The 17,874-nt window shown below is 33.8% G+C and overlaps 1 protein-coding gene across 1 annotated transcript; it reads right to left on the bottom strand.

Annotated features, from left to right (window-relative positions):
* Positions 1-12,495: 12,495 nt before the first annotated feature.
* Positions 12,496-13,304, bottom strand: LOC109151160. The gene is made up of 2 exons (XM_019299079.1): positions 13,060-13,304; positions 12,496-12,970 (listed from the first exon to the last, which is right to left on the bottom strand). Exons 1-2 carry the CDS (start codon positions 13,302-13,304, stop codon positions 12,496-12,498), a joined length of 720 nt encoding a protein of 239 aa, XP_019154624.1.
* Between the last annotated feature and the right edge of the window lie 4,570 nt (positions 13,305-17,874).

The following is a 17,874-nucleotide window of genomic DNA, read 5'->3' as shown; positions in this document are numbered from 1 at the left end:
TAATTTCAAATTTAGTTTTAAATTATCATTTTTACACTTTAACATCTCAATTATTATTTTTTAGATACTTTTCTTTTCATAATTTTTTCTATTTTTAACATAGTTATAAAAATTGCGCCTAGACGCTACCGGACCGCGTCGAGAAACACCATAATCGGCCTATAATTCCTATTAATATTGGAGGACGTTTGGCTCATAATTTTACTATAATAAAGTAAGTCATAAACATATTTCATGCATAACTTTTATTGAATTCAGAAATAGAATTCCAATGTCATTAAATTTTTGTAAAAAAAATAAATAATAATAAATAAAGAAAAACTTCCGTTTTGGTCAGGCCATGAGGTGTAATTCCCATTCACACTGGGCCGACTCAAATAAGGAACCAATATGGCGAGCACATTGACCCTTAATTGGACCGGTCCGGTGCGAACGGATATTAGTCTTAGTATGGTACGGGCTTAAATGCATATCATACAGTTAGAGTATGCTCAAGATACCTCGTGGTCTATCAAAAAGAAAAAAAAAAACTTCCGTTTAACATTTAATTCATTATCAAAGAAGAATTTATTAATTTGATATATTTACATATGTATTTACTAGTATTTGCCCTGTGTGATGCACGGACAAAAATTTATAGGTATTGTTCTAGTGTTATGATACTAAGAAAAATTAGTTTTATTAAAAATGTAAGTCTAAGTCAGGCACCTTATGCTCATATGACATGTAGTGATATCTCCCATGTGGGAGGTCATGATATCGAGCCCTAGTGGAGACGTTGTTGACTTTGTGTGCTTGGTTGAGAAAGTATGTTTGAATATATACAATAATGTAATATAGTTAGTTTGTTGTTACTTGTTAATTATTTGAATTTGAAATAACTAATTTAATTACATAAATAAAATAAGAAGCAATATTTGTCAAAAATTTAAAAAGATTATTTATGTAAGAACTATGTTTATTTTATATCTAATTTCTCCTTTTTATATATGTGGAGTCAAATTAATTATAATTGAGGTTTAAATGAATATATATATATATATATATATATATACACACACACACACACAAATTATATTAAATATAAAATTTACCGTTGATGGGGAATATACTCCGGGTTCAGGCTCCTCATACGCTCCGTGCTCCTATTTGGGTTGGGTCAAACGATTTGGGTCAAAGTCAACGGGTCAAGGTCAAACCCGACTTGGTTTGACCTATATTAAGGGCACTTGACCCTCCATTTTTGGGGGTTCCTCCTCTTCCACCCTACACACTCTCTCTCTAAGTGTATTAGTATCTAAACACTCTCCCCTCTATCTACAAACATACAATTAGAAATAAAAGAGGATCTCTTTAGCTATTTTCTTATTGTCTACTCTATGTTATTCATACATACATCATGGTTCATACATCCGTCTTAGATATACAGGGATTAACCATATCAACCGTAAACACAATAAATGTATTCATATTGCTAATCTTATTTTGATGGGAAAAATTTTTCCTTACTTTATTTTGCTTTAATATATATAGAGATAGAGATAGAGATATAGAGATGTTACATTAATAATGGAGCTAATATTTTACCTTAGAGTTATTAAAATAAAACTTGACTTGTCAAAATTTGTTGATTTTTTTTTTTGTCTTTTTGTTTAATTTTAATAATAATTTCAATTTCAATTAACTACAAAAGAGAAACCTGATTATTAGATATTTGGTTCTAGTTTCAATTATCACATTTGAACCAAATTTTTGTTAGTTTAGTATTAATATATAAAATATGTAACATTTATTACTCAAATGTATATGTTGGTTTTATTGACCACCGAGGTAGTCCAACATAACCCCTTTAATAAATATAATATGAAAGATTTGAGAGTAAAAAAAGAAATACAATAATTTTTACGTGGAGATTGAAAGGTGAAAATCATGTACCTTCTTGGGCGGTGTCAAGCTCAAATTTCACTCTGTTTTAGTAGTTTAGTACATGTACAATAGGGTGCTCTCTAGAGAGATGTGGGATGAGAGGGTTTCGATCCCCCCCCCCCCCCTTCTTTGTGACTGACTAAGGCTTTTATAGGGAGAAATACAAGACCCGAAAATTTGAGATCTATATGGTAATACTGCATTTATGGTGAGGTAGGGTAATTAATGAGATTTAGAAAGTGATTTTAGGAAGAAAAAAAAGGATAATTTAGGTTGACTTTGATTGTTCTTCTATAATTGCATGATTGTCATATAATTCTTTCCTTTACTGTCGCGTTTGACCCCAGTAGTCCATGTTTTCCTTCCTTTAATAATGATTTCAATTTCAATTTACTACAAAACAGAAACCTTATGATTATTAGATATTTGATTCTAGTTTCAATTATCACATTTTAACCAATTTTTTGTTAATTTGTTAGTATTAGTATATAAAATATGTAACATTTATTACTCAAATGTATCCTAACTACCAAAACACCCATATGGCTACCTAATCCTATATGCTCTTTGTACATATGGTGTTTGAGATGTGGGAGGATGACGATTTTGGTCCTCTTATTTAACTTTTTTTTTTTTTTTTCGTGTATGCAACATTTGTTTAAAAGTCCTCTAAACTCTATCATCAAACATTTTGAAACTTGATTCAAAAAAGTAGTCTAAATCATTTGAATATTCCTTGCTTCACAAAAGTTTTATTGTGTAACTGGTGACCCTAGTTTATTCTTTATTGATTGAGTGGTAGTAAAAATATTTTAAGAAAATATAAAAATTATTAGTTTAAAAGATATATCTAGTTTATAAATTACCCATGTATTACCCTAATTTGCTAATAGAAAAAGTGTTTTTTTTTTCTTTTCTAAAATCTTAACAATTGTTGAACCATGGATTTTATCATTATTATTATTTATAAATATATTGTGTTAAATTTATTCTTTAATTTTATAAATATTGAACTATAAAGACCTAGCTTTTCTTAAAATTAAAGAAAAATAATTGAGTTGAATACAAAATATAACAATATCTCCAAGGTATTTGGATCCTTGAACAATACATTTATTACAAGAAATAGTGCAAATAAATAAATAAATAATTAAATATATATTTGCATGTTTTATTAGATTTTTCTAAAATGATGTTGTTTTCTTTTCTTTTCTTTCTTTCTTTCTTCTTTTGTTATTTTTCTCTTTTCTAGAATAATGTTATTTTTTCTAAATGATACATACTATTTTTCTCCAAAATGATGCAATGAAAATTCAACGTATTTATAAAATCATCACTACATTTTTCATTTAAATATAGATATCATTTGTCTACTATGTTTGTGATGAATAATAATCAAAATTTATTTGTATTATATTCTCACGTGAGACATTATTCTTATACACGAGTGTGTATGTTTATTGGTAGAAAAAAATATAAACTTTTGTGAGTTGTGATAATTCAATTATGATTAAAGTTGTTAATTTACTACGGATCGGAGTATTAAATTGGACACATCGATTCAATTTTAATTAATTTTTAACTTGACATAAATAAAATCTTATACAACTTGAATCGATTTAAATTTTATAAAACTGATCAGGAGAAAAGTTGTTTGAAAAGTGTGTTGAGGCGCCATGAGCAGTCGGATAGGAAGCATAGTTGACTGACTAGGCAAGGCAATATGTCGGTAGGCGATATGACCGACTTCTTAGGGAGGTAATAAGGAAAGAAGATCAGTTGAACTTAAGGAAATGAATCAATTATATTTGGAAGGAGGATCCCAAATGCATTTATGACAATGAGAACTTGCCTAGTTTAGGCGCTAGCATTCTAGTATAAATAGACCCTTGTATACCTTGGAAAGAGGTTGAGTTTTCACACGCTTAAAAGCAATAAAGAGTATTTATTTTCTGGTGGTGTTGGCCCGCCATTTGATTACCCCAATGGTCAATAAAACCAACATCTGTAATTCCGTATAAGACTTTGCTAAACTACAAGCAAATTTTTGTGCTTTTACAACTTAATATTTTATATTTTTATTATAAAAATCTTATTCCACCCCTTAGAGCATCCATATCAATAGATTTTAGGAGATTTTGGGTACAGTAAAAATCATGTGTGGAACAAATGTGGAGTGGAGTTTTTTTGGATTTTTTTTCTCCTTGAAGGAGAGGTTCTTGGTTGGGGACCACTGATTGAGAAGAAAAAACAAAGCAATCATCTGCAATCGTGTGATGCAGACGCAGTTGCCAGCTGGCGCGTCTGCTGTACCTTTGTTTTCCTGCGTCAGATTTCTTTTTTTTTTTTCTTTTTGCTTTTTCCTTATTTTCTCTCCCTCCTCTCTCTCCTAATTGGCTTCTTAAATATTGTGCAAAAAACATGTTGACAAATAAGGTCGAATAAACACAATAATAATCTTACGAAAAGGATTATTATTTTTCTAGAAAATTATGGGAATTTCTGGGATAAACAACCACAGGGAAGAAAGGGATTGTTGGGTAGGTTTTTAGTACGAGTTGAGTTGCACTCTCTCCTTAAAATCTTATTTGCTGCCTTCCAAATGTGCTAGGAGGTTTGACATTCAAACTGATAATAAATAAGTCATTGTATTACCTGAGATTCAAAATTAATTCCGTCCAGAACGGTCGCTACCCAAGAGGTTAACCATTCGATGGAACCCTGAGTTGAGTAGCTTTTTAGTACGAGTCGAGTTGCACTCTCTCCTTAAAACCTTATTTGCTGCCTCCCAAAGGTGCTAGGAGGTTTGACATTCAAACTGATGATAAATCAGTCATTGTAACAGCTGACCATGTCGTTATCCAAGAGGATAAATCAGCCATTTTAGTACGAGGGTCATTTTAATACGAGTTGAGTTGCATTCCCTCCTTAAAACCTTATTTGCTGCCTCCCAAATGTGCTAAGAGGTTTTTGCTGCCTCCCAAATGTGCTAGGAGGTTTGACATTCAAACTGATAATAAATCAGTCATTGTAACAGCTGACCATGTCGCTACCCAAGAGGATAAATCAAACTACTAATAAATCAGTCATTGTAACAGCTAACCATGTCGCTACCAAGAGGATAAATCAAACTAATAATAAATCAATCATTGTAACAGCTGGCCATGTCGCTACCCAAGAGGATAAATCAGTAACAGCTGACCACTACATGAGATTCAAAATTAATTCTGTCCAGAACGTTCGCTACCCAAGAGGTTAACCATTTGATCGAACCCGAGTTGACCAAATGGGCAAGGGAAACCAAATTTTTGGATGACATTCATGCCCGCAAGTGCCGACGTACACGAGTCAAGCCTTTTTAGGTTCATTTTGGGATTTGATTTGCACCCCCTGCGCACGAGAGATAGCCTTTATGCTATACAATTCAATAAATCTTAGAAAGACTCTTATATAAATAGTGGTGCAAACTCACTTCCTAAACCAATATGTGACAAAGGCTACTTTAAAGCCTTTTTTTTTTTTTTTTTTTTTTAACTCAAATGAGTCTACTTTGAGAATCAATTTTTCATTCACCCATTATCCGTTTTGAGCGTACAATATATCAATCTCTTCGTCTCACTACGAAAAATCCGAATCCACATTAATCCGACCTAAATTGAAAATAGACCCCACTAGGCCACTAATATTTATACCACAAAATAGCCACTTATTATGACATTTTCAAACTATTTTTTCAACAAAACAAACTAGTGTGGATGCTCTAATATCATTCTGTACTTTCACTTTTTTGGTAATTGTTTAAAATATTTTATATTCGTTAGCTATATGTGTATTAATTAGTCCTATTATTAGTTAATTAGATAAAAATATGTTATAAGAAAAACTCATATACAGATATACCCCGTAGCAGGGGCGGAGCCAAGATTGAATAGTGCGGGGGGCAACTATGGTTGAAATACTAAATCAAATACATTGATATCTAGTTAACATATTTCAAAATAATTATTACATTACAAATTTAATAAAGTTTAGAATAAATAATTTATAATTGAATCTATATTAAATTATTTTGTAATATGCTTTTCAATGCACATTGCTTTGTACGGTTGAAAAAATGAAAACATTCACGCATGTTTTAAAAATACCATTGATTATTCTTGAAAACTACCATCTTCACAACATAACATAATAGCAATTGTTTTCTTAAATACATATACTACACAATTTTTACATTATTATGCATGTTAAATTAAGTACAACATTTATCACATAACCACAAATTTACATAATTAACCAAACAAATGCACCTTCATATCTATTATTTAGAATAAAACAAAATCACTATTTAAAATAAACAATAGAATATGAAACAAAAATTAACCAAACATGTAGTTAGACAAAAATAGAAATTAACTTGAAAAATATGCATAGATTTTAATGACAAATTATCTTGTTATAACGTATATACCGCATATATGTATGGTTCTAGAGAGAAAAACTAGTAAGTAGGTTAAATGAGATTTAATTTGAATGTGAGTCAACAATATAGTGAATACATAATTTGGTATTGGAGCAAACGGGAGTTGTTGAGAAGATGAAGAAGTTTATAACTTAACTTGTAGGATTAATTTATGTGGGAGTGGGGCCAAATATTTTGAAGAGGAACAACTAAATTTTAATATTCTATATAATATTTTTTTAAAAAATTTAATATTTAAAAAAAAATTGGAGGAGAGGGGGGCCAAGCCCCCCCTTGACATACCTCTGCCTTCGCCCCTGCTCCGTAGTAAGCATATACAAAAATAAATTAATATAATGTAATAATAATAATAATAATAATAATAATAATAATAATACATAAATAAAAGTCAGAAATTTAAAAAGTTATTTTTGTCATCAAAATTATTAGTGTGTAGTTGACTAGTCGATTTGGTTCCTCGCTATCACACAGACAAATCAAATGTCATCACTTATTAATCAGGTCATTGTTGTACATAAAAATAGAGTAATTAAACAGTGCCACATCACCATTGCCTTGGCACCGAATTTATTGCCACCGACACTTTTGGAGCATCCGATCAAGCTCACGGATTGACGTGGCATTTTCTAAACCGTCTACAGAAAGCCTTGACAAGGCGGAGTAAAGGATCTGGCGCGGAGCGTATCTCAATAGAGACTTTACAACCCATTTTGATGTGATTAAACAACGGCTTCTCATTCCTCAGTTGTTTTGTCAGTCATGGTTTTTATTTTTATTTTATTGATACATTACGATTTTCAATTTACACCAAACTAATAAATTTTCAGAATTTATACTCTAAAAATGAGCTGTTGGAACTTGGAAGAGATAAATCGCGAATCGCCTCGCTATTCCTCAAGTTCCCACCGCTTTGTTAGTCATGTTTTTACTACACTACAGGGCGTTTGGTTCACTGTAATTCAGTTATAGTTGAATTGTAATTCAATGGATACTTCAATTACGTTGTTTGGTTGGAGGGAATTGCAATTTTCTCATTTTGTTGAATTGCAATTCATGGGGTACCCCATGAATTGCAATTCAATGAATTTGAGAAAAGAAAAATAGATGAAATGACACTACTACTCTTGGATGTTATTACTATTATTATTATTACACAAGTGTGTTTTAGTCTTTATACCACTTCTTTCCTTCTCAACTCCAATAATTCTATTTCTCCCTACCAAATAACGTAATTCGAATTCCTACTTTATTCACACCTTATTCTTTTCCCACCGAATTATAATTCATTTCTCCTCTAATTCCTTCCTTCCAACTAAACGCTCCGTATATGTCTTTAATTTCTTTTTTACAGAAAATGATATTGATGGGTCTCAAAGGCAGGACCCAATTTAAACTGTGGTTGGTGGGCTTGGCTAAAGGTGAGCTCATTTAGAAAAGTAGATATGACCTTTTTTTGGAAAGAGGGACAAAAGAATCGTTTGGCAACACTAAATGAAGCAAAATTCGATAAAATGCAAATAGGGTGGGACGATGCACTAAGCTCGTGGGGCGTTGACCGGTGCCCCCAACCCTGGCTCTAGCTCTTGGTTCACTAGGGGTGGCATACCTCGGGCAATTGAAGTGGAATCCAGCGGATCGGCACCGGGCGAGACCGTATGACTGAGAGCCTGAGAGGGGCGAACATCAGAGGCTTGAGGGGGGACCTATGGAGGGGGCAGTGGTGTGTGCGAATGGTGAGGGTGGGGGAATGGGGGGCAGCGAGGATGGTTGGCAAGGTCACGATCGTGTCTTGTGATATAGCGCAAAGGATGATTTGGCGAGAAAGCTTGACACCTGATAAAACACACGTATGATTGGAGATGACAGAGCACTGTGGTTCATACACTTATTCATGACATGCAACCCCCGGAGTAATATAAAAGGGAGGGGTGAGGACGTGATGTCCAGTTTAGACCATCATTAGGTCTCTTCCTCTCCTATTAATTTCTCTCTTGATTAACTATGCACTACACTATTGGTCTCTATGTGTTAGCTAGTCAGTAGCAGTAGTCCACCAACATGTGGTTGGACTCGTTGGTTGGGTCACTTGGGTTTACATCATTTCATTTATTTATTAAAACTTTAAAAGTTCTTATAGCTTTTTTACTTTGTTTCAAGGGTCTCGGACCCTATTAATTTAATATTATTTTCGTACCCGGTCATTGATATTTATCTGATTTTATGGTGAACTCGATTTATTAAAAATCATAAGATTGATATATAGACTCCTTGTAAGTAAAAGTTCTCGCTAGGGGTGTTAGCGAACAGAGCTTTCGGCAAACTACTCGTGTTCGTGTTCGGTAAGCGTTCGTTTATGTTCATTTGTTAAGGTAAATGAACCATTAACAAACAAATTTTAGAGCTCTCGGTTAATAAATTAAACGAACAGAGCTTGAACAGTTGTATGCTCGTTTGCTAAGAGATCGTGAACACGCTCGTTTGTGTTCGTTTAATAATGTTCATGAACAAGCTCGTTTGTGTATGTTTAATAATATTCGTGAACAAGCTCGTTTAGTGTTCGTTTAATAATGTTCACGAACATGTTTACAAACATACATATACATATATTATATTGTGATCATGAACATTGATTATTTCTTGAACGTAAATTATTTGTTGTTCACGAACGAATTGTGATCATGAACATGTGCAGGTGTTTGCTTATTAAAGGTTCACGAACGTGTTCATGAATGTAAACCAACATGTTCTGAACGTACTTGTTAAGGAACATGTTTGTGAACACGTTCGTGAACGTGTTCGCGAACATTTAAAAACACGTTCGCGAATGTTAATGAACACTAATGAACGCTTAACAAACGAACACGAACATGATTTTCAAAAACCTTAACAAACGAACACGAACACGAACACGAACAACCTCCGTTCGTTTATGTTCGGTTCGTTAACCGCCCTAGTTCTCGCCATTTGTTATAATTTTATGGGAAAATGGTCAAATAGCTTCTTGAATTTTATATGAAAAATTAATTAGACTCATGAACTTTAAAAAGTTGTTATTGAACATATATAAACTTTTCAATTTTTAATTGAATTAATAGCTTGTTAAATTAATGCAATTAGGCCAATTGAAAGGTAAAATTCAAGGTGATAAATGGTAATTTGATTTTTTTTTCAAAAATTAAATTAAAAAAAAAAAGTACAAATAGGTCATTGGATTATTTGGGGATAGCAATTAAGCCACTGAACTCGAATAAGCTCCAAATTGATCCATGAACCTGCAAAAAAAAGTTCAATTAGCATTTTTAGCAAGTTACCAACAAGTTTGTGATGATTAAGATGCCATGTGTATTTTTTATTTTTTTTTATTATTATCCTACTAAGCATTTGCCCAAAAAAAGAAAACTAAGTTAAATAATTAATACCAGGACTATGTGGTCTAATGGTACCCGGGTTGGACTTCCATTTGGAAGATTATGAGTTCAAGCCTCAGTGGAGGCGTTATTGATTCTTTGTGTTTCAGTAGGTTGAGAAAGTATATGAACAGATACTACAATGTAATAGAGTCAATAACTTAAAAAAAAAAGTTAAATAATTAATAATTTCTATATAGATCCATATATACGGTTAGTGTTGATTTGTGATGGTTTATCCTACCTTAATCAAATGGGATGACATCGGATGGTATATATTGGTGTCAAACTTCATGGTCTATTTTTTTAAAAGATAATAATAGTTTAACTTAGTCACCTCTGGTATTATTTCGTCATAGTGCTTGTTTTGTTTTGTTTTGTTTTTTTTTTTTTTAATTTTGTTTTGTTTTGCTTTGTTTTTTTTTGTTTTTTTTGTTTTTTTTTTTGTATTTTTTTTTATTTTTGGTTTTGTTTTGTTCTGTGTGTGCGTGTGTGTCAAATGCTTAATTACACAAATTTCTGCATTTCGATCAACGCTCTTAGTAAAAGTGGATTAAAAGTTATTATCCTAATCAATTTACTTGTCCTTATATATCTACCCCACCCAACATTGACACAAAATTGGATAATTTTTTTTTTTTTAAATTGCATTTACCTTATTGAATGTAGTGGATATCATTGTAAAAATTGATCACATAGAATTGTGAATGAAAGATCAATCAAATGATAAAATGTTTTATGCAAGCCAATCTATCTATCAAGGTTAATATGCAAGCCAATCTATCTATCAAGGTTAATAACATATAATAAGTTCACCTCTACTTGTCCCAACATTTCAATATTTGTCTACAACATTCCATTATACTCTGTGAATGTGTGTGGGGTCACAATATTGATTTAGGTTTATATCAGAACCTATATTAACATCTGACCTTGAGAACCAATATGGATCATTTATTTAGATTAATGAACAGTGCATGTCATCTATAATACAATGCACACAAGTAGTGCACTGCAAACACAATGCACAATATTGTGTCCTGAGTTGACTATTCCGTGCACCATGTTCTGGACCGTTTGATGATGTAACATCAGGGTGTGCACAAATTCACAGCTTCAAACAATAAGATAGATTTTCACCTGAACATAAATCTATATATACAATCACAATTATAAGGTCGAGTTACCCTCGACCAAATAAATAAATCAGATCGATCTTCAATTTTCACCTAAAAATTTATTTCTCACTTAAAGCATTCCTAATATATATAATCACAATTATAAGGTGGGGTTACCCACTAATAATTGCGTTAGTTGAAAGAAAATTCATTACCAAAATTAACAACACGTATTTTGAACACGAAATTGCTATCCAATTCAATGCTAAGCGTGACAAACATTCAAAGATGCGGTATTGGCTTGAATCCAAATAGGAATTTGGATGAGTATATCAGTATAGTATATATACATACTTTTCGAAACAAACGGCCGTCTTAAAGTCTTCGCTCTCTCTTTGTCTTCCAAAGAAAAGGAATTCCCAACTGCAAAGTTGGAAATAAAACTCCATTTGTTGACAAAAACATGCATTCTCTCACTCTAAAAACTACTCAAGACACGCATATCCTTTTCTGAAATTGGTATACGCTACACTGCATCTAATGCAGTAATGTCTACCCTTTTGTTTCACTCTCTCTCTCTCCCCTTTTTGCTAAATAAATTTGTATTTGTACCAAACGTTTGGTGTCTAATTTTATCATCTAATGCGACTTGTAATACATATTATAATTCTCATATTTATTTACTATTAGTGAATATTGATTTAAGGGAAAATCATTGTTTTGGTCCCTCAATTATTTTGCAATTGTTGATTTAGTCTATACTTTTCAATTTAAATGAATTTGGTCCGATTATAGGGTCGTAGGTGAGGATAACACAGGCAACCAAAGACACGAAAAAAAGAGTAGGATGTAGGAGATTTATGCAATAATGAATGAGGACTGGAATTATTTAATACAGCATATGACATTCTGTTAATTAAATAAATCGTAGTTTCAAATGCAAAATTCCAAAACCTAGATGGAACAGAGGCACGAGCCATGAGAGTAAGACCGGTTTCAACAATATGTTGTTTTCAGGGACGGAGCCAGGATTAACCAATGCGGGGGGCCAATCACGATTTAAGAGAGAATAATGAAATATAATAATATTCATTTAACATGTTCCAATATACTGGTTAAATGAATATAACCCACCAGAACTATTGCACCGAACAAGAATCTCCTTGGTGTTGGTAACTTGGTATCCTTCACAACAAAAAAGGATGGGTGAAACTCAAAGAATACTTCATTATCATATGTTGATTTTTGAACAGATAATGAAGAGGTAGATAATGTGGGACATGGAGTATATTAGACAAATGAAAAGACCAAGTGAGGTATGAAAAGAAGCATGACCAATATGACTAATAGGCAAACATGTACCATCACCGACACGGAGTGTGTCATTACCATTATACTCATCCGAGATAGAGAGTGCCGCTATATCTAGAGTAACATGATTTTTGCACCCGTGTCTGGGTACCAAGTATGAGAGTCCTGTGAGGAATCTGAAGGAACTCCCTAATAAACCATATTAGCATGAGGATCCTTTTCATACACTTGTAACAAGTGACCGCAGTGTGCCCTAGTATCCCACAAAGTTGACATTTAGGTTGGTGTTTGTCGTTCCAACCGCTGCAACCAGGCCACCATTGCCGCGATGGCCTCCTCCAATGCCACGGGACTGCCCGCCGTTCTGCCCGGAGCCACTACTGCCGGTAACGAACTCTTCGGCACCGAGGATATCCGAGAGCTCATGAAGCGTGACCGGCGTTCCCCGGACGTTGAGAGAAGAGACAAGACTCCGGAACTCGGGCCTCAACCCCCGGAAGATATATAGATTTTGCTCAACGAGAGGAACATGTCGGCCAACGAGGGTAAGGTCTTCTATCAGAACCTGGGCTCGGCCGATGTAATCGGCGATGGAGACGTCACCCTGTTGAAGCGTCTGGAGCTGCCCGATGAGGTTCAACGAGCGAGATTGAGATGAGGAGTCGAGGGCAGAGGTGACGGCAGTCCACACTGCACGGATGGGTGATGCTCGATTGCCAAGAGCATAACTTCAACAGACAACGACGACATGAGCATAGAAAGGAGCGCCTGATACTGACGAACCCACGGTGGACAAGAGGGATTCGGCAGTGCTAACGCCCCCTCCTCGCCGGACGAGATCATGGTCGGCGGGCAAGGATTTGATCCGTCGATGAAACCCATTAGGTCATTCCCGTTGAGAAAATGAACAACTTGAGGCCTCCAAAATACGAAGTTCCGATAAGTCAGTTTGACACTGATAAAGTGATTAGCGTTGGAGAGGGTGGTCACAGTTGAAGTAACCGATGAGAGACTAACATCAGAAACGATCCGTTTATAGGAATTGACAGATCTGTCGGTCATTGGGAAGAAACCCTAGATATCTGATACCATATGAGAATTGTTATTGATTGTATTAACAGTGATAATTACAAGAGTACAGATTCTAGGCATATATACAAGAGGAGGCAGATGGAGACTAGGATTGTGAATCATAAACTGACTCAAATACATAGAGTCCTAATACTCAAATTGTTATAAGTTTCGTCAATTATATCTCTTTGTCATTATTTTGTCACTCAGCCGTTAGGACGTAACTGAGAAGTTCCAGAAACACCTCTTGGCCGTGTGACCGAGAAGTAAACATATCTTCCGGTCACAGGCGAGAGTCTACTTTTCGACCTAGTCGAGAAGTAAGTTTACTTCTCAGTTGCCCTTATTTGATTGCATAATTCTCGGATCGGACGTAACCAAGAAGTGCCAGAAGCACCCCTCACCATGTGACCGAGAAGTAAACATACCTTCCGGTCACAAGTGAGAGTCTACTTTTCAACATAGCCGAGAAGTAAGTTTACTTCTCGGGGACTCAAATATGGGCAACTAATTGCTGAGTGACGGCATAGTGCCAAAGTTATTTAATTAAGGAAGTTAAAAACAATTCGAGAATCAAATTCGTTCAAATTAAAATTAGAGATTAAATTAACAGTTGCAAAACAATTGAATGATCAAAACAATGATTTTCTCTTAATTTAAATGTTCCGTACAATTTAATCATATATTAAGCCGTGTAAATTTTTTGTATATGTACAATTGTCCTTAAAAGAAACGTACTTCTTGTTGAATGTTTATATACGTAGATGAATTTTAATATGTTTATTTTTTAAATTAGTCATGAGCTTTAAAATTATTCAATTATTTCCATGTGCGAGCCAAACACACACTTAGATTACCAATAAGATGGATGATACTCATTTTTAGTTAGGGAATGAGATTTTTAATTGAATGGGTAATCAAAATTTGTTTGGTTGATTATCAAATGCAAAGTTATGTTTTAAAAAATTGTCAACCAAACACTAATTATAATTTTGATTCTCATTCATAAAAACACATCCTAAATTATTTTTTGAATTAACTCTATTACAATGCAATATTTGTTCATAACTACTTTCTCAACCTATTGGACCACAAAGAGTCAATAACACCTCTACTAAGGCTCAAACCCACAATCTCTCTTATGAAAATTCAACTTGATACCATTAGACCACAAGGTCCTTGATCACACTCTAAATTATAATATCTTTAGCATTAAAATGGTATAGTAACGGTTTTGTAACGTTTCTATAAAGTCATTAACTTATATGGATTAAACAAATTTCACTAAATATGATGGAGCCATGGGCGTAAGCCCAATTTCAATAGGGCTAGAAAGGGAATACTCAATGGTTAATTAAGTCTGAAAAAAAAAAAAAATGGAGCCCAAGAGCATTGGTTTTGGGACCTAAATTGGGATGAGAAATAAAGTTGAGGGGCCATAACCTGGAGGAATGGGGTGAAAAGTGTGGAAAAGTTGGGAGCCAAAGTGTAGTAAAATGTAAAGTACAAGTTGGCATTGTGCAAAGCTTAGGAAAAGGGAATTTATTTAGGCAAATTATGAATGAGATTGGCCAGAGGAGAGAGTCCATTTAAGCAAGTGAGGTGGCAAATTATACCATGGACCAAGGCGCCCCTCGCACTGTGGATCTTAGTCCAAAACAACATTCAAATTATATATATATATATATATATATATATATATATATATATATATATATATATATATATATAGTTAACATATTATGTATATTTAGTTAACAGATTAAGTATCTATAAATAAATTGAAGGTACATAATATGTTAACTGCAAATACATAATTTTTAATTGTTGTAATTATTGAAATATATACATAATTTATTAACTATAGATACATAATATGTTAACCGCATGTACATAATAATTGAACCATGCTAATACAATTGATTAGGGGTGGGCTTGGCTGGATGTGAGTCCATTTAGGAAGGTGGTGGATTATTTATTTTTTATTTTTTGGAAAAGGGGCTAAGGGTGTGTTTGACAGCGTGGAATAGAACAAGATCCGGGAAAAATATGTAGAGGATGAAGCGTTGTGCCTGGGCCCGCCTCGTTCTTATTTCGCTGGGAGTGGCGAGCCGCTCTCGGTCGATGGCCGCGAGGGCTTTTTACCCCTGCCCAATTTCCTATGCCATCCACCGGTGGCTAGATGACTTTGGCTCGGTCCGGCCTACTGTGGCAGACCCCCTGAGGGGCAATTGACGGTGAAAAGGGGGTTGGGCGTATAGCAGGGGTGGACAATAAGACTGTTGCGTGTAGGGTTAGCAGAGTCACAAGGGGCAATTGAGGGGACCTCGAAATTGTTTTCGAAGTGGCACGTAGAGAAAAGTTTGGCTTGAAAAACTTAGCACCGGGTAGGACACATTTATGGCTAGGGATGGTGGAACCCTGTGGCATTTTTATAATTTTTTGTAATTACAATTGTGCATTTGTAAACACTTGACAGTGCATTTAGAAACTCATGTGATGACACAAGCGAGGAAGGTGATGAAAATCAAGTAGTGACTTCCGTGCATTCAAAGCATTTTCAAATGCACTGTCAAGCATTTCTAGATGCACAATCGTAATGACATATGGGAGGACGGTGATGGGAATCAAGAAGTTTCTTCTGTGCACTCAAAGCATTTCCAAATGCACAGTCAAGTATTTCTAAATGCACAAGCAATACAGAAAATTACAAAAATGTTATCGTGTTTTCCCCCTTTTGTTGATTTTCAACCTTTATCATGTTTAGATGAACGAACTAGATTTGTTAGCACGTCCGCATCTGAACTTGGCCCTACATATAACAGGATCATATGAGAATTAATCGTCTCGTGAAAACGAGTAGACTAATCCCATCTTTCAATCTAAGATGATTAAGGGGTGAAAATTAAATTTAAAAAAAATGGTGTCATTTATGTCATTACTACAATATATTTAAAAATATATGATAATGTATTCACGGATAACAATGGTGCACTCAAGATCTATAATAGTGCACTCAATATATGCACAATTAGTTGGAAAAACTCCATATTAATAATACGTTGAAAAACAAATATTTGGTTAAATAAAAACATTTTTCAATTAATCAATAAGGGAAATTTGATGTTAAATTGATAATTAATCACGCTATGATTGGATCGACCGTAGGAGGTGGCGTATGACCACCGATATATGACCAACAAACAATTTTTAAGTTACATTCCAATTGAAATTTTACGACGTGCAGGAAAGAAGAAATAAAACTTACTTTCACTAAAATGCAAGTTGTAAATTTTCTTTTATTTCAAATTTATGGGCATTGTGTTTTCTCTCTTCCCAATATGAAAATTATTTTATTAATTAGTCGTCGTTCCGTCGACGTTTTGCAGCGCCATTCTCCATTTCAATTGTGCCTATCCATTCTAGATTTCTAGATACCAGCGTCCAGCGATGCTTGCATCCCAAATCTGTACATATATAACAACATTCAAATATAAACAATATTATATTAAAAAATATTAAGAAACAAATTAAAAATATTGATCACTTTCTATAGAAGAACACTCAATCGATGATTAAAAAAAAAAAAAAAAAAAAGCGCCTCCAATTCGTAATACTGGTGATCCAAGAAAATTTTCTTTCAAAAGATTGAACCCTAACCCTAAGAGCCCTCCAAACCCCGATTCGACAAATCTGGCTACATCTATAGCAGTTACACACAAAAAAGACATTGCTACCCCTACTTTAAAAAATTCAATATGTATAATCTTAAAAAGCCAAGTCTAGTTCATCCAAAAAAATAATAATAATAATAACGCTCAAGATAAGTCTTCATATTCTCACTTAAGGAGTGGTTCTCATATGCAACATAATAAATAAATAAATAAATAAATAAATAAATAAATATATATATATATATATATATATATATATATATATATAAGAGTATATGTATATAAGGCATGAGCTGTTCATTAACTGTCGGTTTCGAAATCCGGAAAATGACTTCTAGAGGTTATTTTTAGGATTTTTTTTATGTTTGGGTATTCAAAGAAAAATAAAGTCAATGAAAAATATATTCATTCTAGTCAACGGAAAAAGTTTAATTCGGTGGGAAATGTCTTCAAAGATTTTTAGCTGGACGAAATTTTTCAAATTTTTTATTTTTCAATATTTATCTCCTCTCTCATATTTTCATGCTAGTTCTTGAATTGTTATTACCACTACCATTGCTAACACCACAACCACCACCACCATACCACTACTAACATCACCACTATCACCACCACCACCAGTACCACTACAACCTCCAACGCCACCACAACCACCACCACCGCCGATGTCGCCACCACACCACCACCACCACATTGCACTTATTAAATGTTTTCCCTCAATTTTTAAAACGGTACATATATTGCCCATCTCGTACCGTACATGAGGAAAATTGAGGGGCAACATTTACACTACGGGGAGGGCAATATATGTACCATTTTAAAAATTGGGGGCAACATTTACACCACTAATAAGTAATAATTCAAGAGTGACATTGATAATTGGCATA

Source organism: Ipomoea nil, unplaced genomic scaffold (genome assembly GCF_001879475.1).
Source record: "Ipomoea nil cultivar Tokyo-kokei standard unplaced genomic scaffold, Asagao_1.1 scaffold2283, whole genome shotgun sequence".
Lineage (NCBI taxonomy): Eukaryota > Viridiplantae > Streptophyta > Magnoliopsida > Solanales > Convolvulaceae > Ipomoea > Ipomoea nil.
This window is presented reverse-complemented; position numbering and strand designations above follow the sequence as displayed.

What these genes read in the sequence shown, in the direction of transcription:
- LOC109151160 (XM_019299079.1), bottom strand. Translation starts at nt 13,304, where the DNA reads ATGACCGACAGATCTGTCAATTCCTATAAACGGATCGTTTCTGATGTT. An exon ending in TCGTCCGGCGAGGAGGGGGC is followed by an intron (nt 12,971 to 13,059) that starts GTTAGCACTGCC and finishes TGTCTGTTGAAG; the next exon opens with TTATGCTCTTGGCAATCGAG.